This window comes from Xyrauchen texanus, chromosome 9, assembly GCF_025860055.1.
Source record: "Xyrauchen texanus isolate HMW12.3.18 chromosome 9, RBS_HiC_50CHRs, whole genome shotgun sequence".
Taxonomy (NCBI): Eukaryota; Metazoa; Chordata; class Actinopteri; order Cypriniformes; family Catostomidae; genus Xyrauchen; species Xyrauchen texanus.
In genome coordinates this window covers 38,305,722-38,332,413 of record NC_068284.1, presented here as the reverse complement: position 1 = coordinate 38,332,413, position 26,692 = coordinate 38,305,722, and the positions used below count along the sequence as shown (strand labels likewise).

Genomic DNA, 26,692 nt, shown 5'->3' with positions numbered 1-26,692 from the left:
CCAAAACTAATCCCAGATTTCACCATGCACTTTTGCCATTTTGAAAAGCTGTTCAGTGAAAAAAAATGTTTTTAAAGGATCTGGGCTAATGTACATGTTTTCTGTGTGAAAGGAATATTGGTTTCATGAAGATGTGCTCAATGTTTGGATAAAGGGTGGATATTGCCAACTAATCCACATTGTGACCTATTGTGGATAGCCTACCTTTATTCATCACTGAAATCCAAAAACTTCTAATAGAATGTATTTGCACTTCAAGGGATATTCCATCTTCATTACAAATTTATCTCAATCGACAGCATAACATCCAATATGCCATTCATAACAAAATCCTACACATCCCACTTAACTTGTATAACATGTGTAACATCTGCAACACCCTTCATAACACAAATAATATCCTGCAAACATTTATAACAATAATAACATCCTAAACATTGACCATTACATGGATAACATCCCTAAAACCGTGTAAAACATAAATAACATCCCACATGCCATTCATAATATTATCCTACACATCCCACATACCTTTTATAACATAAATAACATCGGCAACACACCACATAACACAAACAAAAATAAGTTTAAGGACGTATAAGCATTTGTGGCATAAAACTGATTACATCAAAACATTATTTTGACTTGCTTCTGCGTTTAAAAAAATATATATAATAAAATAAATCGAGGTCACAGTGAGGCACTTACAATTGAAGTGAATGGGGCCAATTTTAGGAGGGTTTAGAGGCAGAAATGTGAAGCTTATCATTTCATAAAAGCACTTTCATGAGTTCTTCTGTTAAAACTTGTTTATTATTTGAGCTGTAAAGTTGTTTATTGCATCATTACTTCAAGGCAAGGAAGTTGTAAAATCGGATACAATATTTATGCATTTGGCAGACACTTTTATCCAAAGCAACTTACAGTGCACTTATTACAGGGACAATCCCCCCCAGAGCAAGCTGGAGTTAAGTGCCTTACTCAAGGGCCCAACAGTGGCATCTTGGTGGTGCTGGGGCTTGAACCCCTGACCTTTTGGTCAGTAACCCTGAGCCTCAACCACTGAGCCACCACTGCCCACTGATACAACATACACAGAAAAGGTTAGTAAGCAATTCTCTCACTAAAATCTTGTTAACAAGCATGTTCTTTACGTCTTTTGGCTATACTTTTGAAACAGTAAGTATTTTAACATAAACGGATTGGCCCCCATTCACTTTCATTGTAAATTCCTTACTCTGACCCAGATGTTTTGCTATGATTTACCAGATATTTTTAATGGCAATGCCACAACATTTTCACTATGTTTAAGTATAAAAAAATAATAAAATAGGAGTACAGTATGTGTAGCGTGTAATTGGATATTGTGTGTATATATATATATATATATATATATATATATATATATGTGTGTTTGTGACGTCAGAGGCGGGTAGCTGTCCAGTGCTGATTCTGGCGGCGCTCGGATACTGCTGCGCTCGCTGACAGGTTTTGCGTACGTCTGACGTATTCTCTTCTCTTTCTCCTCCCGTTTCTCTCTCTCTCTCTCTCTCTCTCTCTCTCTCTCTCTCTCTCTCTCTCTCTCTCTCCTCCACCACGTCTCCACTGTCCCTCATCACCTCAGACCTCAAAAGAAAGCAGAAAATACGCCGTAGACCGCCACACCGCTGGAATGGATTAACAACAGGTGAGATGGACGTGTGATCGGAAGGATGGAACCGCTTCACCTGTTTCTCGCCCTCCTCGCGCTCCGGGCCAGTTTCGCGGCGGATGGAAAATTCGGTAAGTGTTTATGTATGTATATGTGTGTGTGTTTGTGTGTGTACGTCCGCGTTTCTGTGGGAAAATGGCGAGAAGCGCGCGCGCCATGTCAATATTATTAGTCTGTATCAAGAGCGCATGCGGATAAAAGCGTCGTATCTCTCTCTCAATTATAACTACCAAAAATTATATGGACGTCTAAACGCTTTTTTCCCTCCGCCCCCTGAGTGTTTTTCGGCAGATTGAGAGCGCTCATGGAGCCAAGAAAGAGGGCGACAGGGAATATCATAAATTAGTTTAATGCTTATTCCGGCAGAGAGAAGACACGAGTTGGAAAAACCCTGGCTCCAGTCTTTAAAACACACTGATTTTCAATATATACTTATTTTACCCCATGTTCTGTCAGTCTGTATAGCTGTATTATATACTGGTCTTTCTGTCATAACATAACCGGGTCTGACCTGGAAAGACAGAAAATAATAGATGCATTTATATATGACAGACCTCCACGGCCTGGATGCTTTATTTATCATGCAGATGAATCCAATAATACGATTGAGTATTTTAATGATATTATTGATCTGAGCATTACATCAGAGAATTGTTTGTGTCATCAGCTGGGCCTCTTTCTGCAGTCAGTGCATCAGCACAGGAAATGAAGCATCACAGATTACAGCTCGCCAATAATATGAGTTTATATGGGGTCTGCGTGTGTGCCTGTGTAATTCATGAACCCAGCCCAGAAAAAGGTCATCTTGTCAGTCATTAGCAACTGTGCCCATGGAAACTGGTTGCAGCATGTTTCGTTCATATTGATTTGGCACAAATACATACACACACTCACACACACTCACACACACTCACACACACACTCACACACACACACACACACACACACACACACACACACACACACACACACACACACACACACACACATGTTGTGTTTCCATGTTTTATGGGGACTTTCCATAGACATAATGGTTTTTATACTGTACAAACTTTATATTCTATCCCCTAAACCTAATCCTACCCCTAAACCTAACCCTCACAGAAAACTTTCTGCATTTTTACATTTTCAAAAACATAATTTAGTATGATTTATAAGCTGTTTTCCTCATGGGGACCGACAAAATGTCCCCACAAGGTCAAACATTTCGGGTTTTACTAACCTTATGGGGACATTTGGTCCCCACAAAGTGATAAATACACGCTCACACATACACACACACACACACACACACACACACACACACACACACACACACACACACACACACACACACACACAGTTGTGTTTCCATGTTTTATGGGGACTTTCCATAGACATAATGGTTTTTATACTGTACAAACTTTATATTCTATCCCCTAAACCTAGCCCTACCCCTAAACCTAACCCTCACAGAAAACTTTCTGCATTTTTACATTTTCAAAAAACATAATTTAGTATGATTTATAAGCTGTTTTCCTCATGGGGACCGACAAAATGTCCCCACAAGGTCAAAAATTTCGGGTTTTACTATCCTTATGGGGACATTTGGTCCCCACAAAGTGATAAATACACGCACACACACACACACACACACACACACACACACACACACACACACACACTTTTGATATAATTGCAATATAAACTGTTATAGTAGCCCAGGGTTCATTCTGTTACAATGAGAGTTTGAAAATAACATTTAAACAAGACAAACAAGTGAGCCTAAAAATTAAGAAAATATACTTTTGGGACCTGGGTAGCTCAGCAAGTAGTGACACTGACTACCACCCTCTGGTGTATGTTTCAAATCCAGGGCATGCTGAGTGACTCCAGCCAGGTCTCCTAAGCAACCAAATTGGCGCGGTTGCTAGGGAGGGTAGAGTCACATGGGGTAACTTCCTCATGGCCACTATAATGTGGTTCGCTCTAGGTGGGGCATGTGGTGAGTTCTGCATGGATGTCGCAGAGAATAGCGTGAAGCCTCCACACGCGCTATGTCTCTGCGGTAATGCACTCAACGAGCCACGTGATAAGACGTGCAGATGCGAGGCAACTGAGATTTGTCCTCCGCCACCACAAGGATTTAGAGTGCATTGGGAATTGGGCATTCCAAATTGGGGAGAAAAAGGGAGAAAAATTTACAAATATATAGTATATATATACTTTTGTATTGTAATATTCTTTAAATTAACCATCTAAATATACATAACCCCATGAGACAAAGATTATTGACTCTAGCAATCACTGGATGATATATTGTGCATATGTATTTTTCATATAGCCAACACTATATATTTTCAGTATGTCGTTTTGTGGTTTGACAGCTTCCCAATGCTATTATGCTATAGGCTACTATTAAACAGAAGCCCAACTGAGTGAATTAGAAAGCTCACAAATTAGGCTTCTAATTTAAATGTCGGCTAATTTTAATATATTGATGCCTCAAAAATGTATTGATAAAATACAACCCGATCTCATGAAAAGTCATACATAATTTACAAGTTGGCTATTTCGTATGGTCTCGCATGATGTTGTTCGCATAAACACGTATGACTTCATCACGTGCAAATTCCCGGATGTCTAATGTGGAAGTAAGCACAAGTTCAGCACACGAGGTGTTAAGGACATACTTATTAATATTATGCCCTTACCCAAACACCTTATCTAAACTTAACCAATCAGTAGAGTGTGTAAACATGATAGGAAGCTGTTGTGTGTGACAGAAGCAAGTAATTGTTGCGGATTAGATGGAAATGATACCCAGGGACGCCATTGGCTGTAGTGAAAGTCATTGGAATACAAACAAGTGCAGTCGGACGATATCATACGAACTAGCCAAATTTAGAAAAGTCGTACGAATCCTGACGATTTTGCCGTGAGAGTACGTTGATAAAATAAGGTGATGATCAATTATCGGTATATCAATATTTTATGGCATCCCTACTTTCTGTTATGTTGGAGTTTTGAGGGTTACCTTTATGGTGAAAAGTTGAGCTTGAGCTGACGATGAGGACAGGTAAATATCGGACTTGAAATGTATTTATCGCTTTATTGTGTAATTGCTCTACTTTCCATAGAATAGTTATTAATCTACACTCTGTTGTGCTTCCAACCAGCATGCATTTAGCATGCTAACATTCACTTCTAGTAGTTAGTACATAAAGAAATTAGAGATTTATTTGAGTTACTCTGATGCATCTAATTTAGTTGGGTTTACTCAATACAACTAAGTTCTTTCTACTCAAAGTGTTTGTGTTGAGATTACATAATTATTTTAAGTTAAGAAAACTCATTCCAAACTTGTGGAACCACTGTTCAAAAAAGTTCAGTCAAAGAGCAATTTCTTTGAGTTTAGCTATTTTAGTCTGTCCACCATTATTTTGATACTCTTTGACTGAGACTTCACACTGCCTCCCCCAAAACAGACTTCCAAAACACTCTCCATAGTAACAGAAAGACTCTAAAAGACGTCAACAGCACTATGAAAAGCCAAGTAGGCATTATGACGTTGTTTAGTGTGCTGTGTGGGTGCATCCTGGCTGCTCTATTTGAGTCATGTGAATGCGTCAGAATACAAATCACACTGAATTTAGTTTTTATGAAGAAATCAGAACAGATGAAGTGATGAAGAATCAAACACACTGCAGTTGTTTGGTGTTTTGGGTTGTTGGTATGTTGTTGATCCTGCAGCAGGTGAGATGGCATCTGTCTCAACTGTTTTAATTAAGATAAGAGTAACAACAAATCCCAGCTGTTTGGATGTGGTTAGATGAGGATTTCGAATTAATTTAAAGTCAACATGAACAATTGAACCTATTTACTTTCTTAATTCATGATCCCAGATTTTGTGATGGACTCATCAGTGCACATTGTTTTTAAATGCAAAAAATGTCTTTGTTATCTTTAATCAAAATGCAATAACTTTCACTTCCTCTATTTCCCATGGAACTATATCACATTACGGACCCAAAATGGGTTAAAAACGTGGTTTCACATTCACTATAAATAGAATTATCTGAATCAGAAATACTTTATCTTAAAGTTCTCTCTCTTTCTCAGGCTGCCTGTTCGAGGAGGGTCTGTGTTTGAAATATGAAGTCTGTCTTAATGGTGAGTCACACACATACCCACACACACTTGCAATAGGGATAAAATCTTAACTGTCAGTGAGACCTGCCACTCTACCCATCACTCCCATAGGTAGCAGCCACTCGACCCGTTACTGTCACAGCTAGCTGCCACTAGACAAGACACAGCTTGAAACCATTACCACTGTACTCAAGCATTGGACGTGAGCGTCGCCTTGCGTCAAAAGCAAATAGCTCCATAATCTTGATCCGTCACAGCCACAGGCAGCTGCCACTCGACCAGACATGGCTTTTAATTGTAACAATGGATTCCCATGGCGCTATTTACACTGGGTCCGACAAATCGTACCCCGACAATAAGAAAAAGGAACAAAAATTCGTAGAGCAGTACGATTTTTTTCCTTCGGACTGCAATTAAAAACTGACTGACCAATGATATACAAGCCTTTTGTCACTTTTCCAGAAACTGCACAATGCAGCGCATTGGTGGTGCTAATCAAATGGCAAATACCGGCATTGGACGTGCAGCTCATACACACACTCTCGAAAATTATATACTTAAATAGTTGCAGTTCATGAACCCTTTGTACTTCAAACATAAACCCGGTCTTCTTATAATATACTCTTTGTGCATGTATTATAAATGTTCATAAACAAATTCTTCCTGTGCTTTTACACGCCTCATCCATAAACACTAAATTCAATGAAAATATGCAGTAAATAAATAATGTAGAAGCTGTAAATAGAATATTTATGTAATGCATTTATACCTCAAATTTTATATTATATTTTGTGTTTTACTCCTAATGTACATTATGTAATATGTATATCACTGTGCCTGTTATATACTGCTTGCATTAAAAATACTCATTTTGACTAAGCTCGTAGTAAAATATCCCATAAAAAGACTTACTACAAATGTAGTTTTAATAAAACTTTACTACGAATGCCGACAAACGAATTGCAGTGTTTTTCGACCACATTTCTTCCATGAAGCTGAAGGTTCACTGCTATCCTTCCAGGTTTTAATAATCTAATTCCAGTGATTTCATCTCCTTAGTTGTTTTACTTGCTTGATGCAGGCCAATATTTTGCCCCTTCTGAAACACAGTAACATCTTTTCCACGGTCTCGGGATACGTCTTCTTTGGTTGTGTATAACAAAGTGTTCCTGTGACAGTGCTCTTTTTCTCACCATGCACAAGAAAGCCTGAATTCAATACAAATATGCAATAATTAAATACAGTAAAGACCAGGGGGCCTTGCTAGCTCAGCAAGTATTGATGCTTACCAACACCAGAGTTGTAAGTTCGAATCCAGGGTTTGCTGAGTGACTCCAGCCAATTGAACATTTTCTTTAAAATTATTCCAAATATTTGTCTCTTTTTTTTTTTTTTTTTTTTGTAGAGCAATAAGCCTTTAATATTGGGCATGCCACTGAAACAGGAAATCTTTAAAAACACCTTCAGAGCTTAATGGATTAAAGAAATAATTGTTAATACATCATTTTTTTATAAGATATAAAAACAATTATATATAGTTTAAACTGAATTTTATTGCATATGAATGTGTTTGTCATGCTCTATTTTCTATGCGTTGACCTGAGCTCTGCTTTCTGTTCAAATCATTGACTGCCAGATAATTAACCCCACTTCAGTAACACACTGAATATTCATCAAATAATAAGAATAGAGAAAGAAAGCAAACTAATGGTTATTAAATCATGTAGTGTACACACAAACACTCCCACACATTGTGACCTCACTATCAGACAGGTGGCGGAGACTCCAGCTGGTCCTGTCTCAGTTGCCACTAGCGACCGCACTAATGTCACAATGGATCTAAAAATACACACACACACACACACACACACACACCAATGTATTCTTGTGTACATAATTGTCAGTCTGGAGTGCTGCAGGTTTTTCAATTGTTTTTCTCTGTAGATGGCATGTTCGGCCGCTGTGAGGCTGCTCCATTAACAGACGTCTACACATATGACGTCAAGCCAGAAACAGTTCAGAGATTACGTGCGCTGCTTCAGAGACTGGCTCACAGAGGTAGTTGCATTAGTGTTGGCATAGCAACTGCACACATCACTGTCACCAAGGCTACTAGCTTGGCAGCGTTCGAGGATCAAATCAAAGCCTCAGGCTATGTACAGATATAAATACTAGCTTAATTCTGCACAATATATACTACCTAGCTACTAATTTTTACAAATAGTAAGTGAAACAGTAGTCATTATTCCACAGTAAACATTTCAAACAGTAATATGCCACATTGTTTTCACAAGACCTCATAAAGTTGAGTGTTTAATTCAGTGAGTGCCATCCAGTTATCATCTTGGAAATAAAAATGTTTATTTTGCTTTTTTACTCCAATAGGGTTAGCGTGGGAGGATGATGTCACACAACAGATTTTATCAAATGAGTTCTCCAGACTAAGCAAGATTTCCCTTCCATTACCAGAGCACAGGTAGCAAACACACATCCACAGAAAAGAAAATCACAAATGAGACGTTTTTTTTTTCTCCTAGACACAAATAAGAATAAATGGAGAGCATATGGAGACTTTTGCGGAAGTCCCTTACTTCTTAGATATTTCTTCTGAGAAAAAGACCACAGTAGTCTCAGATGTGTCTCATTTAGACTTTTAGAAGAGATCTAAACAGTATTGCGCACTGGGCTCAGATCTGCCAAGATACCAAAGTCTGCAATAACAATTCAGAATTAAATCATAGAAATTTTCCAAGACCAAATTATTTAAGCCAGTTTATCACCACATTAATTTTATAGATTTATATAGTGCACTGTTATTTCATCTAAGGCATAGAAACATCTGAGACAAAGTTGATAAATGAAACAACTGATGTACAGTAAGTCTCCTGAGCTATAAAGAAGCAACATCTGAGCAACAAAATTTCCTGTGGGTATTAGGTTGGGAACAACTTAACTCAGAGTTACTCATAAATCCCTTGATGTCATAAGATTCTTGATGTAATGACTAAAATCTTGACATTTTAATAGACCTTATAGTGCTGCTTTCGGAGACAGAAGAATGAAATCATCTGAGGTGGAGCTTCGGAAGTCTCTGAAATACCTGCAGCACCTGGGACTGCTACCGAAAACATCGCAAAAGGTGATGAGTGTGTGTATGTTCTGTGTGTATGCATCCACAGGGAACAGACATAATGAAAAAATGAATACCTTGAAGTGGGTTGCTTTTGCATCTACTAAAATATTAAATAAAAAACATTGTGTTTGAACATGCACACGCCCCCTATTTATTAATATTTAGAATTCGATAACATGCACATTAACTAACAAATCTGTAGAGTGTGACGTGTTTACTTGGTGTTGATAGTACAACATTTAGCTGAAAAAGCATGCACTGTTAAACACTTAAAAAATCCACTAAAAACAACTTACCATCAGGGCACTGACAAGTTACTATCTTAACATAAATTGATTTTGAATGCACTGATTTCTTTCATTCATACTAATTTAGACAAATAGCTTTATGATTTGATACACTGACAGATTTCAGTCTTGTATCTCCTGGACTAAAATATTTGTAAAGCAATTAAACAAATTTCTTAAAGTTGATAATGAGTTATAATGTGAATATTCATTCTCCCTACACAGGAGGCGGAGCTTCAGTATTATCGCTCTGGAGAACCACACCCTAAAACTGACTCCACCCCTCCTGAGTTCATTCCAGAGTTGCCCTATCAATTGCAGTCTTACCCTAAACTTAGCCGGTACCAGAGTGATGCGGTACAAACTCCTCCGCAGGAAGATGGTTCAGACCTGCTCGTGGCCGCTCTTCAAATGTACCTTTACAAGAACAAACCCCCTCAGCCTGATGTGGGGGACAGACTAAGAGCAGAAAGACACTTTCTAAAAGATGGATCCACAAAGCCCTCAGCCAGTGACTCCCTCACTTCTGTGGATGGTATGACATCCATCTTGCACCTGTTTGGGCATAGTTCACACAAAAAAAAAATTCTGTCATCATTTGCTCAATGTCTGGTTATCGAAACCTGTATGATTTTCTTTCTTCTGTGAAACACAAAAGGAGATGTTTAGTTGAATATTTTAGATTCAACCAAAAGTAGTTACCAGTAGCTGATAAGCTCCAAAAAGGACAAAGGCGCACCATAATGGACCATATAATTGATTCCATACTAGTAGTGCTCTATATTCCCAGTCTTCTGAAACCATACGATAGCTTTGTGTGAGGAACAGACCAAAATTTTACTCTCAAATGGAAATAGGTGAATATCAAATCTATTTCAAAATTTGCAAAAGTAAATGTAAAATGTTCTTACGTGTCTCGTGACTGATTGTACATTTTGAATATGAATGTGAAGATATACAGTTCTAGATGTGAAAAAAACTGATGTCATGGTTCATCTGTTAACAGAATCCCTCATCAGCAAAGTTCTGCGGAACGTGGGCAGGCACAGTGTGGACGTGAAGAGTCTGGAGGCAACAGATCTGGATAAGCTTTCTGTCCTTATTTCAGATGCTCTGCAGGTTGTAGAAAAACAGGCTGGACAGGGAGAAACACCCAGAGACTTGGAGACCCAGCAGCCTGAGGACCAGACAGAAGATCTGCAATATGAGGATCAAACAGAGGACCAGCTTCATGAGAGTGATTTGATGGATCAGACCCCAGAAAACAGTGTTCAGAAACAGATGGAAGTGGATCAGGAAAGTTCATCCATCACTCAAAAAACTGTCCAAACCATCCCGCCTGTGACAGGTAACACACATCTGAAGCAAAGCCACGATGACTTCATTCATATATAGACAAACACATATAAAGATCATTGTGTTTCTCTTTCAGAGGGACAAACTGTAGGGGGGGAGAAAAGAACCATGGACAACAAGGTACTTCTACTGTCATTATGCTTATAGAAAATGCTTAGACAGGGGGAGGAAGACAAATGCATTTCCATGTCCAACAATCCAGCTAAAACGTCATGGTTACTGTTGTTACCTCCGTTCCCTGATGGAGGGAACAAGATGTTGTGTCCAATGTAGTGACACAAGGGGTCTTTCTTGAGAGCCTCACATACCTCTGAACTTGAGAAAAGGCCAATGAGAAATTGGCAGACAGAATTTGCATGTCCCGCCCCTGGACATACGGGTATAAAGGGAATATTCATCTGTCAGTCTGGTTTTTGCACTGAGGAGCTGAGAATAAGGTACGGCCATTTACAGTGGTAGGTCTAGTGTCGTGGTAAGGGGGGACACAACGTCTCCTTCCTTCCATCAGGGAACGGAGGTTACAACAGTAACCCCTTTTGTCACTCACTCAACGTTGTGTCTAATGTAGTGACACAAGGGGTCCCATTTAAAAGCGCCATGCACTACACCATGCTACGTGAACTGCTGACACAGGTGCAAGCAGGCTGCTGCATGCTAGAAGCAACTGTATTGGCCACACGTATCCCTCCCCAACACCCCCATAAAAAGGTGTCATATACAGACCTTAGGTTCCCAGCACCCCTAAGGGGGGAACAGGTGACATGACCATCATGGGAGCAAGCCAGCCCGCGCTGTGACCTTCGTGGCTCTGAGAGCGAGGTCGGTGGCAGAGCGCAGTTCTTGCAGCACATCGGGGTCGGGACTACCCAGGGCGACGTCATCATCCAATTCTGGGGTCTCAAGGGAGAACGCGGGCTGGCCGTGAGGTGATCTTTAAAAAGACGCATTCTGAAAAGGACGTTCAACGCCTGATGTGTATTGCTCTTTTGTGAGTGAAAAATAAAACTCTTTTAGGAGAGAACACTCTTTCAGACAGAAGCGCTGTCGAAGCGCCCAGGGACGTGGACTGCACAGCGTGCAGAGAGGGAGAAAGCCGCTTGTAATGTGCCGTAGATCCAACAGCAGTGCTTTGCTAACAGAGGAGAGTGGAACTGTAGTGAACTTCAGCTTGCTGCTGCACAACCGCTCAGCTCCGAAGAAAAAATCTGACTGACAGACGCACTTCCCTTTATACCCATATGTCTGGGGGCGGGTCATGCTAATTTTTTGTTGGCCATTTCTCAAGTTCAGAGGTACGCGAGGCTCTCAAGAAAGACCCCTTGTGTCACTACATTCGACACAACGTCGAGTGAGTGACAGAAGGGGAACCAGTGTCTGATAGTAGCTGGTTTCCTATAGTTTCTAGATGGTCATAAGCTGGTCTAGATGGTCAGTTAACTGAAGGACTATTGACTGGTGGACCTGGTTTTAACCTGGTAGGCCATCTTTGTAAAGCAAGATAAGGCTAACAGATAACCTTGGACCAGTAAAAACCAGAATATATGTACCAAATCCACCTTAATCACCTCAAGCTGGATTTTCCTGTTAAACCTGGCCACCTGGTTATTCCAGCAGGGGACTGAATGTTGAATTAAACATCATTAAAATAAATTAAATAAAAATCATATAAAAGTCTGGTTACAATCGAAACATGAGTTTTCCCTTAGAGGACAGATTGTCATTCCCTACTTCCCAGCTTTAATGTGTTTATGTCCTACTTAAACAGGATGGGGGTATTTTAGGCAAGCTGCTGGAGTACCTGGATAAAACAGAACCTGAGTCTGTTGATAAGGGGAAGGATGTGTCTGTGGAGACGGTGCACAGCCGAACGACACATCGAGAAGTGGGGATGCAGAAAAAGGCAATAGAGCAAGTGGAGGAGGTGGAGGGCTGGGTACATGCAGCTGCTATAGCTCCATCCTCTGGCCTGGAGGACAACCCTACACCACGTCGCAAGAACATGAAAGTGCAAGATCTTCAGCTGGATGTCCAGAACAATGCTAAGGATGATATCTATGGGTACATTATCACTGATACAGAGTGAGTTGTTTACTGCACATTACACAGACATATATACACACACACACACACACACACACACACACACACACACACACACACACACACAAGGTGACCCTCTCTCTCTCTTAATTAATTCAGTTCCGTTTTCAATTCAGTGTTCTTTATTCGACACTACTCAATCAATACAGAAGCAACTATACAATAAAGACATTAGTGAACTAATTCATCAAGTTCGTACCCATTCAAATATTATTTATATGTATTTCTGAGGTATAAAGTGTATTGTTTGGGTTGTATTGTCTCTGTGAGGATTTTGGCATTATTAAGGTAACATACATTATTTTATATACAGTATTGCTCATTGTAGGCTATGAATATTGATATTGCAACTCATTGATATATATATTGAACAAACCTAAGCCTAAACATCAATCTTTTTCTGTGACCTTAAATGCAGTATATGAATGTTGTATCCCATAAGACACATTTTACCATTTTTTTTGTTAAATTGAATCAAGAGCTTTTAAAGTTTGTTTTTTAACTTCTCTTTCTCTCCTTCTCTCTCTCTTCCTTTCGATCAGGTCTCTTCCCACTGATAAGGGTTTGTATCTGATGGAGTTGTTGGCTCGTAAAGCGAAAATTCAAATGACAGATTTCTCAGAGCTCTCGTGAGTCATGATTGCATATCTGTGTATACTTGTGATTCTTAAAGCAGGGGCAACACTTACTTACAAAAAAGAAAAGCCTCAATTTGTTTAATATATTGGCCAGTTTAGTATATATGCTGTAGTTGGAGTGGAGTCATATTTGTAGATTGAAAAAAACTAGAAATTAGAAATGGTAGAGTAATGAAAACAGTGTAAATCTCGTTAATGAAATTACTGAGGAAAAGGTTTTTTGATTTTGCCAAGAATAGCAAAGATGAAACTACAAATATGAATTTTGAAAATAATTAAACCATTTTTATTAAAAACATACTGTTGATGAAAATATGATGAGAAAAAATAATACTGCAAGATATTAACAGTGCACAAACAGAAGTAGAAAAATATAGAGAAACATCTGTTTTTATAAGAAATATCTAGAAATAATTTATATAATCCAATAATCCAGTATGTTGGGCATTTCACCACTTGATCTGTGGGAACAGAAAGAGCTAAACCGCTTTACAAACGGGTCAATTACATCACTCAAAAACATCCTATATGTATATTGGATTAACTACTTTATCCACAACATATATGTAATATTACAACTTACATCTGCACAATGCAAAGACAATGAGGCGAATGAACATGTAAACTTGAACTAAGTTATGTGCTTGTTAGAATGCGTAACTTGCGTAGAGAAAGCGCTGTTTCCTTAAAAACGTGCTACATGCAATGCAATATCCTGAACTGGCTAAAATACATAAAATTAATAACAGTCTAAAGCAGGCCTGTTCAAAAAATGAAAGCTACTATAAACACAGATAATACACAATATCTGTAGAATATCCTGGCTTGTCCTGCATGCCCTGAAGAAGTTTTACCTCTGGCACAATTTTCGATGAATTTGAATAGTCCTGCTATAAAGCATAAAGAATTAAGAAGTCGATATGTAGCTAATACTTCAGTATATACTTTTTCTGCTGTTATTCAACTAGACAATTGTATTTTGTTGTATCTTTTAGCTGTATGTTTGGTACATGTTGAATAAATGTTTATATATTTTTCTAAATGCTTGAACATTTTATTAAAGTGTGGTCTTTTACAGTTTGACATGTGTTTTTATCATTATGCACATTATCATCTACTAAAACAATTTTCATTGACTACAATCATATGCCATTTTAGTCAGAGTCAGGAGCATTTAAGGATTAAGTTACGGAATTAAAGTTCAGGCAGGTATGGAGCATACCATAAGAATAAAGTTTAATGGATGGTTGTAGGTTGGAGTGTGAGAACAGATTTGAAAAGAACTAACTGTGAGTAAACTTCGTGTTTGGATACAGCAAAATAATTCTTGAAAATAACTTGCTGTGTGTGTGTGCAGGGTTGTTAGTCCAGCTGTGACGTTTCAAGTTCGTCCAAATGCTCAGAATGTCACTACAGCTGATATGGCTAATGTGGCAGGTAATGTGGCAAATATACAATACATCACACCCTAAAGATATGCACACATGTCCACTTTCATTTGTCCATGCAGTGTTCAAAGTGATGAGTGTTCTTATCCCATCTTCTCTGATTCTTCTATTTTATCAGTCCGTCAGAAGGCTGAACTGGAGAAAGAAGCAAATGTTAAGATTGTGGAGGCTGGAGTTACTGATGTAAGAATCTCTTTCATTCTCTCTGTCTCAGCCTCACTTTCCAATTGATTTATCTTACTGATTCTCTCTAGTTGAAAGTATGTACTGTATATTTCATCAATGGCCAACTAGTATAACTGTAGCAAAAAGCAAATCATGAGAAAATAGGTACATTTTCACATTTCTCTTGCATAATTAAAAATATATATATTTCTCTCTCTCTCTCTCTCTCTCTCTCTCTCTCTAGAAGAGTAAACTAAACCAGATTCCCACTAAGTACAGTCGCTCTGAGTCACTCAAGTTTCTCATTCTGACTGTGATTTCTATTGTGTGTATCATTGGAGTGCTTCTGGCATCCAGTGTGGTGTACTGTCTGCGTCACCGTTCTCATCACAAACTCAAAGAGAAGCTCACAAACCTGGGCTCCGACCCCACCACTGATGCCACTGCTACTTATCAGGTATCACAGTTTGTGGGTGAGTGTGTGTGTGTGTGTGTGTGTGTGTGTAGAGGTTATTCCTGTAGTATGGGGTTTAAGTGTCATCTAAAGCTGTGAGACCAACATCTCTTTGTCTCTCTCTCTCTCTATAGGAGCTTTGTAGGCAGCGAATGTCAGTAAAGCCTTCTGTAGAGAAGTCGGATCCTATTCACTCTTCTCGAATAAACAGTGTGTCATCTCAGTTGAGTGACGGGCCGATGCCCAGCCCCTCTGCACGCACTAGCACTTCCTCCTGGAGCGAAGAGCCAGCTCACTCCAACATGGACATCTCTACTGGCCACATGATACTGGTACATGGACATACAAACACATATTAAATTATCATTTTGCATCTCCTTTAGACATCAAAAAAATCATTTACTCATCCTCATGCCATCCCAGATGTGTATGATGATCTGTTGAACAAAAACAAAGATTTTCTGAAAAATATCTCAGCTCTAGGTCCATTCAAAGCAAGTGAATGGTGGTCAGAACTTTAAAGGTCCAAAAAGCACATAAAGGCAGCATGTCTTCAGAATCGATATGATAGGTGTGGGTGAGAACAGGTTTCGTACAAGGTGCTTGAAGTACTTAAATTTGGCTTTTTCAAATTTAAGTCCTGAAAAACCCTTGGAAATAGCCATTTTTGCCAAGAAGTGCTTAAAAAGTTCTTGAATTATAGAAAATCTTAAAATACGTTGCTTAAATCATTTAATAAATGAAATGTATTTATTTATTTTCGGAAAAATACGACGACAGACCGCTACTGAAGCAAGCAGCGCTAAGACTGCTGTCACGTGGCACCTATGGGAAGCCAAACAAACCAAAAGTGGGACGAGACAGCGGGGGTTTACAGAGCTCGCGCCGCGCTGACATGTCATCTGCGCGGTTCAATGGTCCGAGCCGCGCGGCCGATTCGTCAGCGCAGCGCGGATGTGTTTCCTAGCAACACCCAATGGGCAGCGCTGCGCGAACTTGTAAGGAAGGAGGGGTTTCTTTATTGTACATTTATTTGCATGTATGGTTTGCACTGCGCTGTTTAAATTGGTCAACGCAGCGCTGGTGAGGATTGTTCGCGCCGCGCTACCCATTGGGTGTCACTAGGAAACACGTCCGCGCTGCGCAGACGAATCGGCCGCGCGGCTCAGACCATTGAACCGCGCAGATGACATATCAGCGCGCCGCAAGCTCTGTAAACCCCCGCTGTCTCGTCCCACTTTTGGTTTGTTTGGCTTCCCATAGGCACCTGTTACTATTGGCAGCGCTGTTCAGGATGGGCCAATCACAATCAAGTTTTACTGGAGGATTTAAAAAATATAGATTTTATAGATACTGCTGTTGCGGATTTAACAAGTATGAATCCTTGCAACTATCAATTTAATTACAATTTACACCCCAAGGTGAAAAAATTATATGAGATGTAAAACGTTTTAAATGATTTGAATGCAGATCAATGGAGGATTCAGTTTGGTGAGCCTTCTAGCGCCCTCTTCCGTAAAGAAAGCTTTGTGTCTCACAAAATAGGTTATTTCAGACAACATTTGGGTCAATATCAAAATATGTTGACAAACATGTCCCTTGACATATTTGGCTTATTCATGAAAAAAGCTATTATTTTTTAAATAAATTTAACCTAGTGACAGTTTAACAGCAATTATGACATGATGCATAATTAGGAACAATACAAGACACACACTGTGTACATAGAAAACACATATATGTTTTCTATGTACACATGTAGGCATATATGGAGGACCATCTGAAAAATAAGAATCGTTTGGAATCAGAGTGGGAGGCTCTCTGTGCATACCAGGCCGAGCCCAATGCCACCACCATTGGTCAGAGAGACGGCAACACCAAGAAAAACCGCACAAGCACAGTCAAAGCCTGTGAGTAAAAAACATACACATCTGTACACACACATTTAGGATATTTCCAGATGGTAAACCTAAAGAAATAGTTCACCCAATAATGAAAATTCTCTCATGGCTTACCTTTATGTCGTTACAAACCTGTATGGCTTTCTTTGGTATGTAGAACTAAAAGTAGAAAATGAAATTAAAATATCCTGGTCCTTTTCTGTGCAATGGCAGTTGATAGTGACACATTTTTAAGTAAAAAAAGGCACCCAAAATTATCATAAAAGAAGTCCATGTGACTACTTTTTTAGAAGAAAGTCATATGGGTTTGGAACACAAGAAGGTGAGTAAATTATGGCAGAATTTTCATTGTTGGGTAAACTATTCCTTTAAATTGTTGAATTGTTTGCTTGTGTATTTAATGTTTTTCTACATGATTGAGCTTTTAGTTTTTCAGATCTTAAAATAAAATCTCTTTGTGTGTATGTATTTGTTTAGATGATCATTGCAGAATAACTCTAAAAGCAGAGAACAATCAAGGAAACTCTGACTACATCAACGCCAGCCCAATCGTGAGCCTGAACTACATACTTGAGCAAAAGCTACAAACTGCAGCTCAAACTGCACACTACACACTATAGTGCAAACCACACTCTTAAACTCAAACTGCACACTACACACTATAGTGCAAACCACACTCTTAAACTCAAACTGCACACTACACACTATAGTGCAAACCACACTCTTAAACTCAAACTGCACACTACACACTATAGTGCAAACCACACTCTTAAACTCAAACTGCACATTATAGTAAGCACTGGACAACACTCTTGTCATAGATGTAGGTTTGAATGAGAATCCTGCCAGAGAAAAGAGATGAAAAAGTGTAAGATAATAAACAAGTATTCAAACTTCACCTTGCACACCTCATGCAGTGTATGGATCACATGTAAATGAAAGCTGTAGTGTGTTAGACTGTCAATGAGTGCAAGAGCTGACTGACAAAAGACTCTTCACTCTATATGTTGTGCATTCACAGTACTGGTGACAGCATCATTTAGCAATCTCAGGGTCAATTCTAACTTGAGTCAGTGTTATATTGATAAAAGCTTTCGAATAAACACACTATGGATGCTTTATAGTTTGATTGGTCATACAATCCTTGATTCTTAAGAAGTTGGGACAGTATGTAAAATGTAAAATAAATAAATATATTAGACATAAATTGAATACAAGTCAGGGAGGATTTTTAAATCATTTAATTTGTTTTATTTTTGTATTTTTTTTTACAGTGTCCCAAATTTTTTATTGAAATTTGTATGTGTAAATGAGTAAATCTCATAACTGTTGATTGCAAACACAATGTAACATACAGTTCTCAGCCACACAGGGCTCATGATAGACTCTTCTCTAGTTTGTATGTTTATGATTATGTGGTTCTCTCTCTCTATCTCTCTCTCTCTCTCAGATGGATCATGATCCTCGTAACCCGGCATACATCGCCACTCAGGGCCCACTGCCCTCCACTGTTGCAGACTTCTGGCAGGTAAACACATACAGTATGTGTGGAATGTATGGGATTACACGTAGACAAAGTTTCGTTCTTTTGCAGATTGTATTGTGTACGTGTTCTCTTGCAGATGTTTGTTGAAGTTTGAGTGTAAAGTATGTGTGTGTAATGTGTGTGTGTTGACTTGCAGACGGTCAGGGTGTGTGTGTATTTATATGTGTGTAACCAGGGGCGAATATTTCATCAAAATGTTGGGGGGGACAATAAACATAACATTTCTCAAGAGCAATTTTTGAAGGGGACACCAAGGTTTTTTTTGTTGTTGCCCCATTTGCATTTGTATTATTTTATTTCTTAAACAATTATTTTAAGAATATATAATTATATTATTTACAATACACATATTTTAATGATATTTTAGGGGGGGACAACAATTTCCGCCTATGTGTGTAACATACAGATATGTGTGTATTTTTTTGCAGATGGTGTGGGAAAGCGGGTGTGTGGTGATCGTCATGTTGACTCCTCTCTCTGAGAGTGGTGTAAAGCAGTGTTACCACTACTGGCCCGATGAAGGATCCAATCTCTACAACATTTACGAGGTACCACACACACACACACACACACACACACACACACACACACACATGCACGCATACACGCACACAAACAGTTGCTGAATGTTTTAGTTTGACTTAAGTTTATTGTTTTATTGTTCAGTGTTAGTTAACTTCAAATATCCTAACTGTTCCCTGCTACAAATTGTTTAAACCAGTCTAAGATGCTGTGCTGGTCTTAGATGGTGTAAGATGGTTTAGCTGTTCTTCCAGCCTGGCCAAACTGGTCTTCAGCTGATTTAGCTGGTGACCCTGCCTGACCAGCTGACAAGCACCCCAAATCCCTTTAAAACCAGCAAACAATCCAGGTTGGGAGAACAGCTAAGATCAGAACACCAGAATCTTTGACCATCATAATCATCTTCTTTTTTTTTTTTTACTGGTTTTGTTGATTTGTGGTATATTAACTTGTTGTTCTATGTGTGTTTGCATAGGTTAATCTGGTTTCAGAGCACGTCTGGTGTGAGGACTTCCTGGTTCGGAGCTTTTATCTTAAGAACATGCAGACTAACGAGACACGTACCGTCACACAGTTCCACTATCACACCTGGCTGAGTGACCAGATGCCTGAGACCAGCCAGACCCTGCTCGACTTCCGCAGGTACACCTACCACAGATAGTGTGTGCCAGCACATGTGATTGTATGTGTGTGCATGTGTGTCAGCTCCTGAGCGGTTGCCAGTGTCATTTTTGTGGTCGTGCAGCTAGTTCACTGGCTCCAGTTGCATAGTCACAAAAGTGATCATTGACAACTGCGACTCTGCATCCAAGTGCTCCCTCGGATACCAACCCCTCCGTCCTTCACCCTAAGCCATTGTCCAACCAATCTTTAACACAGATTTTCTCTACCCCCCCGCCCGCCCCTACCACTGCTCTTTCTGTCTCTCTCATGTATTCAGTTTTTCTCTTATCAGAATGGTTTGCTTTTGTTCCAGACCGTGCCCTCTTTTATTTCTGGTCTGCATTAAACTAGCAGCAGTGTTTATGGGCGTAAACAAGCAACATGTGATGCTGGGTGTAGAAGTAGGACAAGACAGACAGAGGTGCCGATCCAAATGCGGTATTTATTATTTAGCACAGAGTAAACAAAAGGGTAAACACAAAGAAAAGTCCACGAGGGGAAAACAGGTAACTGAAAACACAATGAAACAGTCCAAACACGAGGGAACAGAAACACGAAACTGTAGACAGCAGGGTAACCTCAGACGGAACAGACAGGGAACAGGGTAACCTCGGATGAACACGAATGACACAGCGTTGCGTAGCATGGGCACGGACATGAAACGTCACCGATCGACAGTGACTAAACAAAGAAACAGGGTTTAAATGCACGGACAAAGTGGCGACTGAACGAGACACAGGTGGAAACAATGATGAGCGCAGGCAGTGAGGGAGAACGGGAATTGTGGGAAATGTAGTTAAACACACGGACAGTGAGACTCAGGGCGGACAACAGGGAAAACGTGACATGGAACGGGATCGGTGACGGGTGAAACGGAAAACACGGAGCGGACAACAAGAAAACATGAAATAAACGTGATAGTGAAACAAAGAACAGAGGGCAGACAACACAGGAACGTAACACAACAAGGCTGAAGCTAACTTGACTGCTGTTTGTGTGTGTGTGTGTGTGTGTGTGTGAGAGAGAGAGAGAGAGAGAGAGAGAGAGAGAGAGAGAGAGAGAAAAGAGCGTCACCGTTCTCACCATGAGAGTGTGTTCATTGATTTGTCCTACATAATTAATCTCCTTTAATCCTCACATTTTTGTGTTTTTTTAATTATTACTAATTTTTTTTTAAATTGTTGTTTATTTTCTAGTAATTTATAACAAGTTGATATACTCTTTTAAGAGCTGCATTTTAAGTCTATTTACAGTGTTTCATGTATGTTTGTGTTTTTGTGTGTGTGTGTGTCTATGATTGTGTGTCTTCTCTCCAATAGAAAAGTAAACAAATGCTACCGTGGAAGATCCTGTCCTGTCATCGTTCACTGCAGGCAAGTACAAAAACTCTCATATACACACAAGCACAAAAAATAAACACAAATTGATCAAAGGGGACTTCAGTCACTACAAAACAATCCGTCATATGTCTTTCTCTGTGTTTTTAAAGGAATGTTCCATGTTCAATACAAGTTAAGCTCAACTGACAGTATTTGTAGAATACTATTGATTACCATAAAAAATGTTTTAACATGCCCCTCATTTATTTAAAAATTGGAGAAAAATATAGAAGTGAATGGGGCCAGTCCATGAACATTAAAATATACATTTCAAAAGTATAGCCACATGACATAAACATTATGGGCTCTATTTTCATAAGGGAGCAAAGCGCAGCACTACGACCACGCGCAACGTCTTATCCAATTTACATGAGAGCGCTAATTCTAAGTGGAATTTTTGTGCAAATCGCAATTGGGTGGGAGTGTTTGCGCTACTGTGGGTGTATGCGCATAAAATGTGGGTGTATTGTATATAAGTGAAGTGGCACAAAGCACAATTTGTTATTTTTCTGAGAAATAGGTCATCAAAAGCACGTATTATCTCAGCGCAAAGTCCAACCTCAGTTCCTGCATTTGCAGTTTGGAGATTCCAACAGCAGGTGGTAATTAAGTTAATGTCCAAACTCTGAAAATACAGTGGAACATTAAATTATGTCCATGATTATCACTGTTGTAGCCCTTGTATGAAACTAATATTTATGAGATTTGTGTTAAACTATCTTTAGGTCATGGTTTATTTTTCAATTATTATTATTATGTTTATATTCACAATTTTATTTATAATCTAATTTATATTGGTATTTTCCCACCTTTTGTCAAAGAGTGATTTTTAAGTCTCTGCAAAAGGGATCGGTGGAAGAATTTGGAAATTGTAAAATGTTTGGATTTGGTATGATATTTTTTTTTATTACTTTGTTATTTTGATTATATTTTTGTTTGGTTTTGTAGAAATATTTTTGGTTAAATTTTTTTTCATGTTTCAGTAAATTAATAAAAAACATTTATTATCAAAATCGACCGGTAGAAGTCAAGTGCATTCCGATACAATCACTGTTAATACTAGCCATGATTTGTCAATAGATGAAAATAATTCATAATAAATTCTCTATAATTTCACCAAATCATGACGAGAACCACATTTTCCAGTGCGTATAACAGAAGCGTGTCACTGTCATAGAAATATGCCAGACATTCAACAAGGAAGCAGTTAATGCACAAAAGAGCGAAAGTCCATATTTCTATTCTTCTTATTCATTGCATACAATCCATTTAGACTACCAACATCTTATGAATGTGCTGCCTTTGTTTATATCACTGGTGCTTGACAGGGAATGCACTACTGTATATAATAGGACACAGACAGTGCAATAACCAGAGAAGAATCTCAGAATTAAATTGCACTTGACCCAGCCCATTAGTGCTTTGTGCGCTCAATTTCGCCAAACCCACTTGCTGCTAGACTTAGCACATGCTTGCACGAAAATACCAAAACTTCATGGCCATGCCCACTGACTTTGCATATATGACATGACATGGCACTGTGCGAGGGCTCTTTTAATAGGGCCCAATACATGTAAACATGACTTAACTGTGATAAAATCGCTCATAGGGTTTACAGCATTCCGTTGTTATGGCAATGAAGTTGTAATATTGAATATAACTTTCCACTGAGAAGGTTATTAAGCAATTTTATCACACTAAAATAATGTACATAATGTTAAATGTTGTGGCTATACTTTTGAAACTTTCAATGTTTATAGACTGGCCCCATTCACTGCCATTGTAAGTGCCTTTCTGTAATCGCAATGTTTTTTTTTTTTTTTTTTTTATAAATCAGGGATGAGTTGAAAATATTTTTTGTGGTAATATACAATAAGCCACAAATGGTGTCATCTGAGTTTGTTGCATTGAGCCTGAAATGTTCCCTTAATTGTTTTGCTCTTTTTCTCTCTTTCCATCAGTGACGGTGCTGGGCGGACTGGGACATATATTCTCATTGACATGGTGTTGAATAAAATGGCTAAAGGTAAATTCAGAGAGAGATGTTGAAGTTATATCAGATACAGGCCTGAGTTTCATGGGAGGGCCAGTTATGAGCTCGGCCCACCCTGGACACCACCCTCCACTCTTACAGGGGTTACAATAGTAGTGGAGTACCATGGTAAAGTGGAGTCAAATTGTATTGCCATGTTACAGTGATATATAATTGCTACTGAACAATACATGTATCATGGTATTTACGTGGTACTCTTAGATATTTCAAAGAATACAATGCAATTACCATGGTACTATGTAAAAAAGGGGTAATCCCATGGGGTGTTCAGCCTATGGAGACCTATGGCCCTACTTACATCTGGAGCAGGGCCTGATCAGTTCAGTGAAGTTTAACGCATCTTGGATAATCTTGTACAAAATTAAGATATAGAACCTCCCTCTCAGTGTGAGCTGTTTGTGTGTCTTACAGGTGCAAAAGAGATAGATATTGCTGCTACGCTGGAACACCTGAGAGACCAGAGACCTGGCATGGTCCAGACCAGGGTACATGAACTTAAACATATGAGGGGACATGCACACTGAAACAAAGATACATATTTTCAAACATATTTACACACTCTGTCTGTCTTCCTCAGGAGCAGTTTGAGTTTGCATTGACAGCTGTAGCAGAGGAAGTGAACGCTATTCTTAAAGTCCTGCCACAGTGATTTCTTCTCTTATTTTTTCTCTCAACTTTTTTGCCTCTTTTTTGTATATATAAACTCTGACCCTGAACATATATGACTCATAGAAACTATTTTGTCTGTAAAATTATTGGAGTATATTAGTAATTAGGAATTGTGTGCTGTTTTAGTTTTGTGTGAATATGAAAGCACATTTCATTTTTCCTCATGTCAGATTAATCTGTCTGTTTAAGTGCTTTGTTTTATAAGATTTAGAGTTTACATCTACCAGTTATGTGTGCATATTTAATTTATCTGATCAACAGAGATATATAAAAATCTCATACATTATCTTGCATGAGATAATGTGCACATAACATACAAACATATTTCTGCCTCTCCAAGCCAAGGAAATATTTAAGTCATGAAGTTCAAGTTATCATTTTCATTTGTCATTAAACCAAAATCTTGACAAGTCCCACTTACAAAGTGTATTAAAATGCAATGCACACAAACTGTGTATGGATTACAATAATAAATTGTTTATAGCAATAGAAATGCATGCAAGACTTGTGCAGTTGTGCTTTATGATATTACTGCAGAACGTAAACAAATAAAGATTATTGTCAAAATCACAGATACAATGTCTGATATCCATTAAGGTACCTGCTATTACTGTGAGGTTTAATGAGTGCAAGGTCTTATTTGTATAATGGAAGACAAATGGAGACCAGATTAATAGAGTCATAAACATTCACTCATTTTAATAACAGACCTTAAAGAAAAATCAATAGATGGATTTATCTTGTCCAGTGGGGATACAATGAATCTCTTAATACCAGGTTCCAGTGGACTGACCCAAAAGCAGCTCAGACATTAACATTTAAACTAATAGCAGGCTGCATTGTACATAAACATAAAATAAATAAATGTTGTTAAAATTCCATTTATAACCCCAGTAATAAGATCATTACTAACAAGCTCATTTGTTTGACTAAGATTAGTCTGTGGATATTATGACTGATTAATTTCTTCATCCTTAACAGACCATATTACTAAAGAATAACAAGCTGTTTTGAACTTGTACAGCTCCATAATAAAGTGCCATGTGTCAGTGAAGTAAATACAGGCACACACTCACAGACACAGTCTACCTGCAAACACCTACACATGCAGATTCGTTGTCATGTGCGGACACAATGTAACAATTCACATAAACATGTAACCAACCAGTCACCTTGTTTAAAGAACAATTGATTTTCAGAGAACCATTGAGTGCTGCTAACTAAAATTGGCTTTTAGATGCATATTTTGAGGACAATGGTGCTGAGCTGAGACTAAAGGAAAATGGCAATTGCAAATGCTGTTGTGACTTTTGAATTAGGAGGCTCTCTCTAGAGAATTATGGTCAAATTATGGATTGTGGGCAGATTTTATTAGAATATCACTGAATTTGCCATGGTAAATGTGGAATATACATACATATACAAACAGGGGAAGCATATGTATTTTGTCTTCTATAAAAACTGAGATGTTTCTTGCAAGCACCGCTTTGGACACCCAGCTGTCTTTGAACACATCGGTTACAGAAAAATGTATTTGTAGTTAGATCCAGCTATTCTAAGAGATCTCCCTTTAAACACATATCCTGTGTTTGTACCTTTTTTTAGAAGTCCTTATTTTGCTTGAGTAGGACTGGAACAAATAGATTACAGTAAGTTAACACTTGATGATATTATGTGTTTGTCAAGCAGACATATGTCATAATTTCTTACATTTGAAATATATACAATGCAATATTTGTTAATATTGAATATTGTGCATATTAATGTTATGACATCTTTATATATGATTTCAAATAATTTTTGAAAAGTTTGACATTTTATTCCATTACATACACATCTTTTTAGCTTTTTTATTTTGCAATAATATTGCATTGATTCCACTTTAGTTTTGATGTTTGCTGATCCTTTATACATGTATTATTAAAAATCATATATTATTAAAAACACCATCTCAATATAGCGCAACAGTGTCTGCCTACCTTTTCATCTGTGTGGGTTCCTGGAAGTATTTTTTTCCCCATTAATTTTTTTGCACAAGCTTATCATTAAATCCTCCATAACAGAGTTGCCCACCATGAACCAAACCAACCAGATCCGAGGGGAATCACAACTATACATAAATTACAATTATAAACTTTGAAAATCTGACGAAAAGACAGAAACTAGAGTGTGTATTTCCCATCTTTCATGAAGGCACGAAATACAATCCCATGATGCATTGCAAATGATGCAATTATACAAAAAGAAAATGATGGGAATATAATTAACAACTTAAAATCAACAGTTTTATATAAGTACAGAAACAATATATTTTACGTTTACTGCAAAAAATAATCCTATATATATATAAATATAGAAGTTGAAGAGACCAGGGCGGTAGCTGTCTGTGTTTACAGGGGTTTCGAATGATATACCTGTCGCACTGAATTACATTTACATGAAATACCTGTCTTACCTCAAATAGTGACTTGGTGAAACCTGAAGGTTTTGCTTGACAGCTTCTTCCTTCTGGAGAACCAGGCCATGAGCCTTGGGT

The 26,692-nt window shown here is 38.4% G+C and overlaps 1 protein-coding gene across 3 annotated transcripts; it reads left to right on the top strand.

The window, feature by feature from the left end:
- The first annotated feature begins 1,593 nt into the window (after positions 1–1,593).
- On the top strand, positions 1,594–24,724 carry LOC127649088 (receptor-type tyrosine-protein phosphatase N2-like). 3 transcript variants are annotated; one of them, XM_052134012.1, is made up of 23 exons: positions 1,594–1,782; positions 5,813–5,863; positions 7,787–7,900; positions 8,228–8,318; positions 8,870–8,981; positions 9,488–9,797; positions 10,371–10,610; positions 10,695–10,738; positions 12,384–12,697; positions 13,261–13,347; positions 14,714–14,793; positions 14,923–14,987; positions 15,214–15,426; positions 15,558–15,755; positions 17,186–17,333; positions 17,802–17,875; positions 18,775–18,852; positions 19,299–19,418; positions 19,868–20,034; positions 21,375–21,428; positions 23,396–23,460; positions 23,899–23,972; positions 24,065–24,724. In XM_052134012.1, exons 1-23 carry the CDS (start codon positions 1,713–1,715, stop codon positions 24,134–24,136), a joined length of 2,841 nt encoding a protein of 946 aa, XP_051989972.1. In that variant the 5' UTR covers positions 1,594–1,712; the 3' UTR covers positions 24,137–24,724. The 3 variants fall into 3 exon arrangements, with proteins under 3 accessions (XP_051989972.1, XP_051989975.1, XP_051989973.1); XM_052134015.1 differs by having other exon boundaries at positions 10,269–10,610; positions 15,217–15,426; XM_052134013.1 differs by having other exon boundaries at positions 10,269–10,610.
- Positions 24,725–26,692: the final 1,968 nt, after the last annotated feature.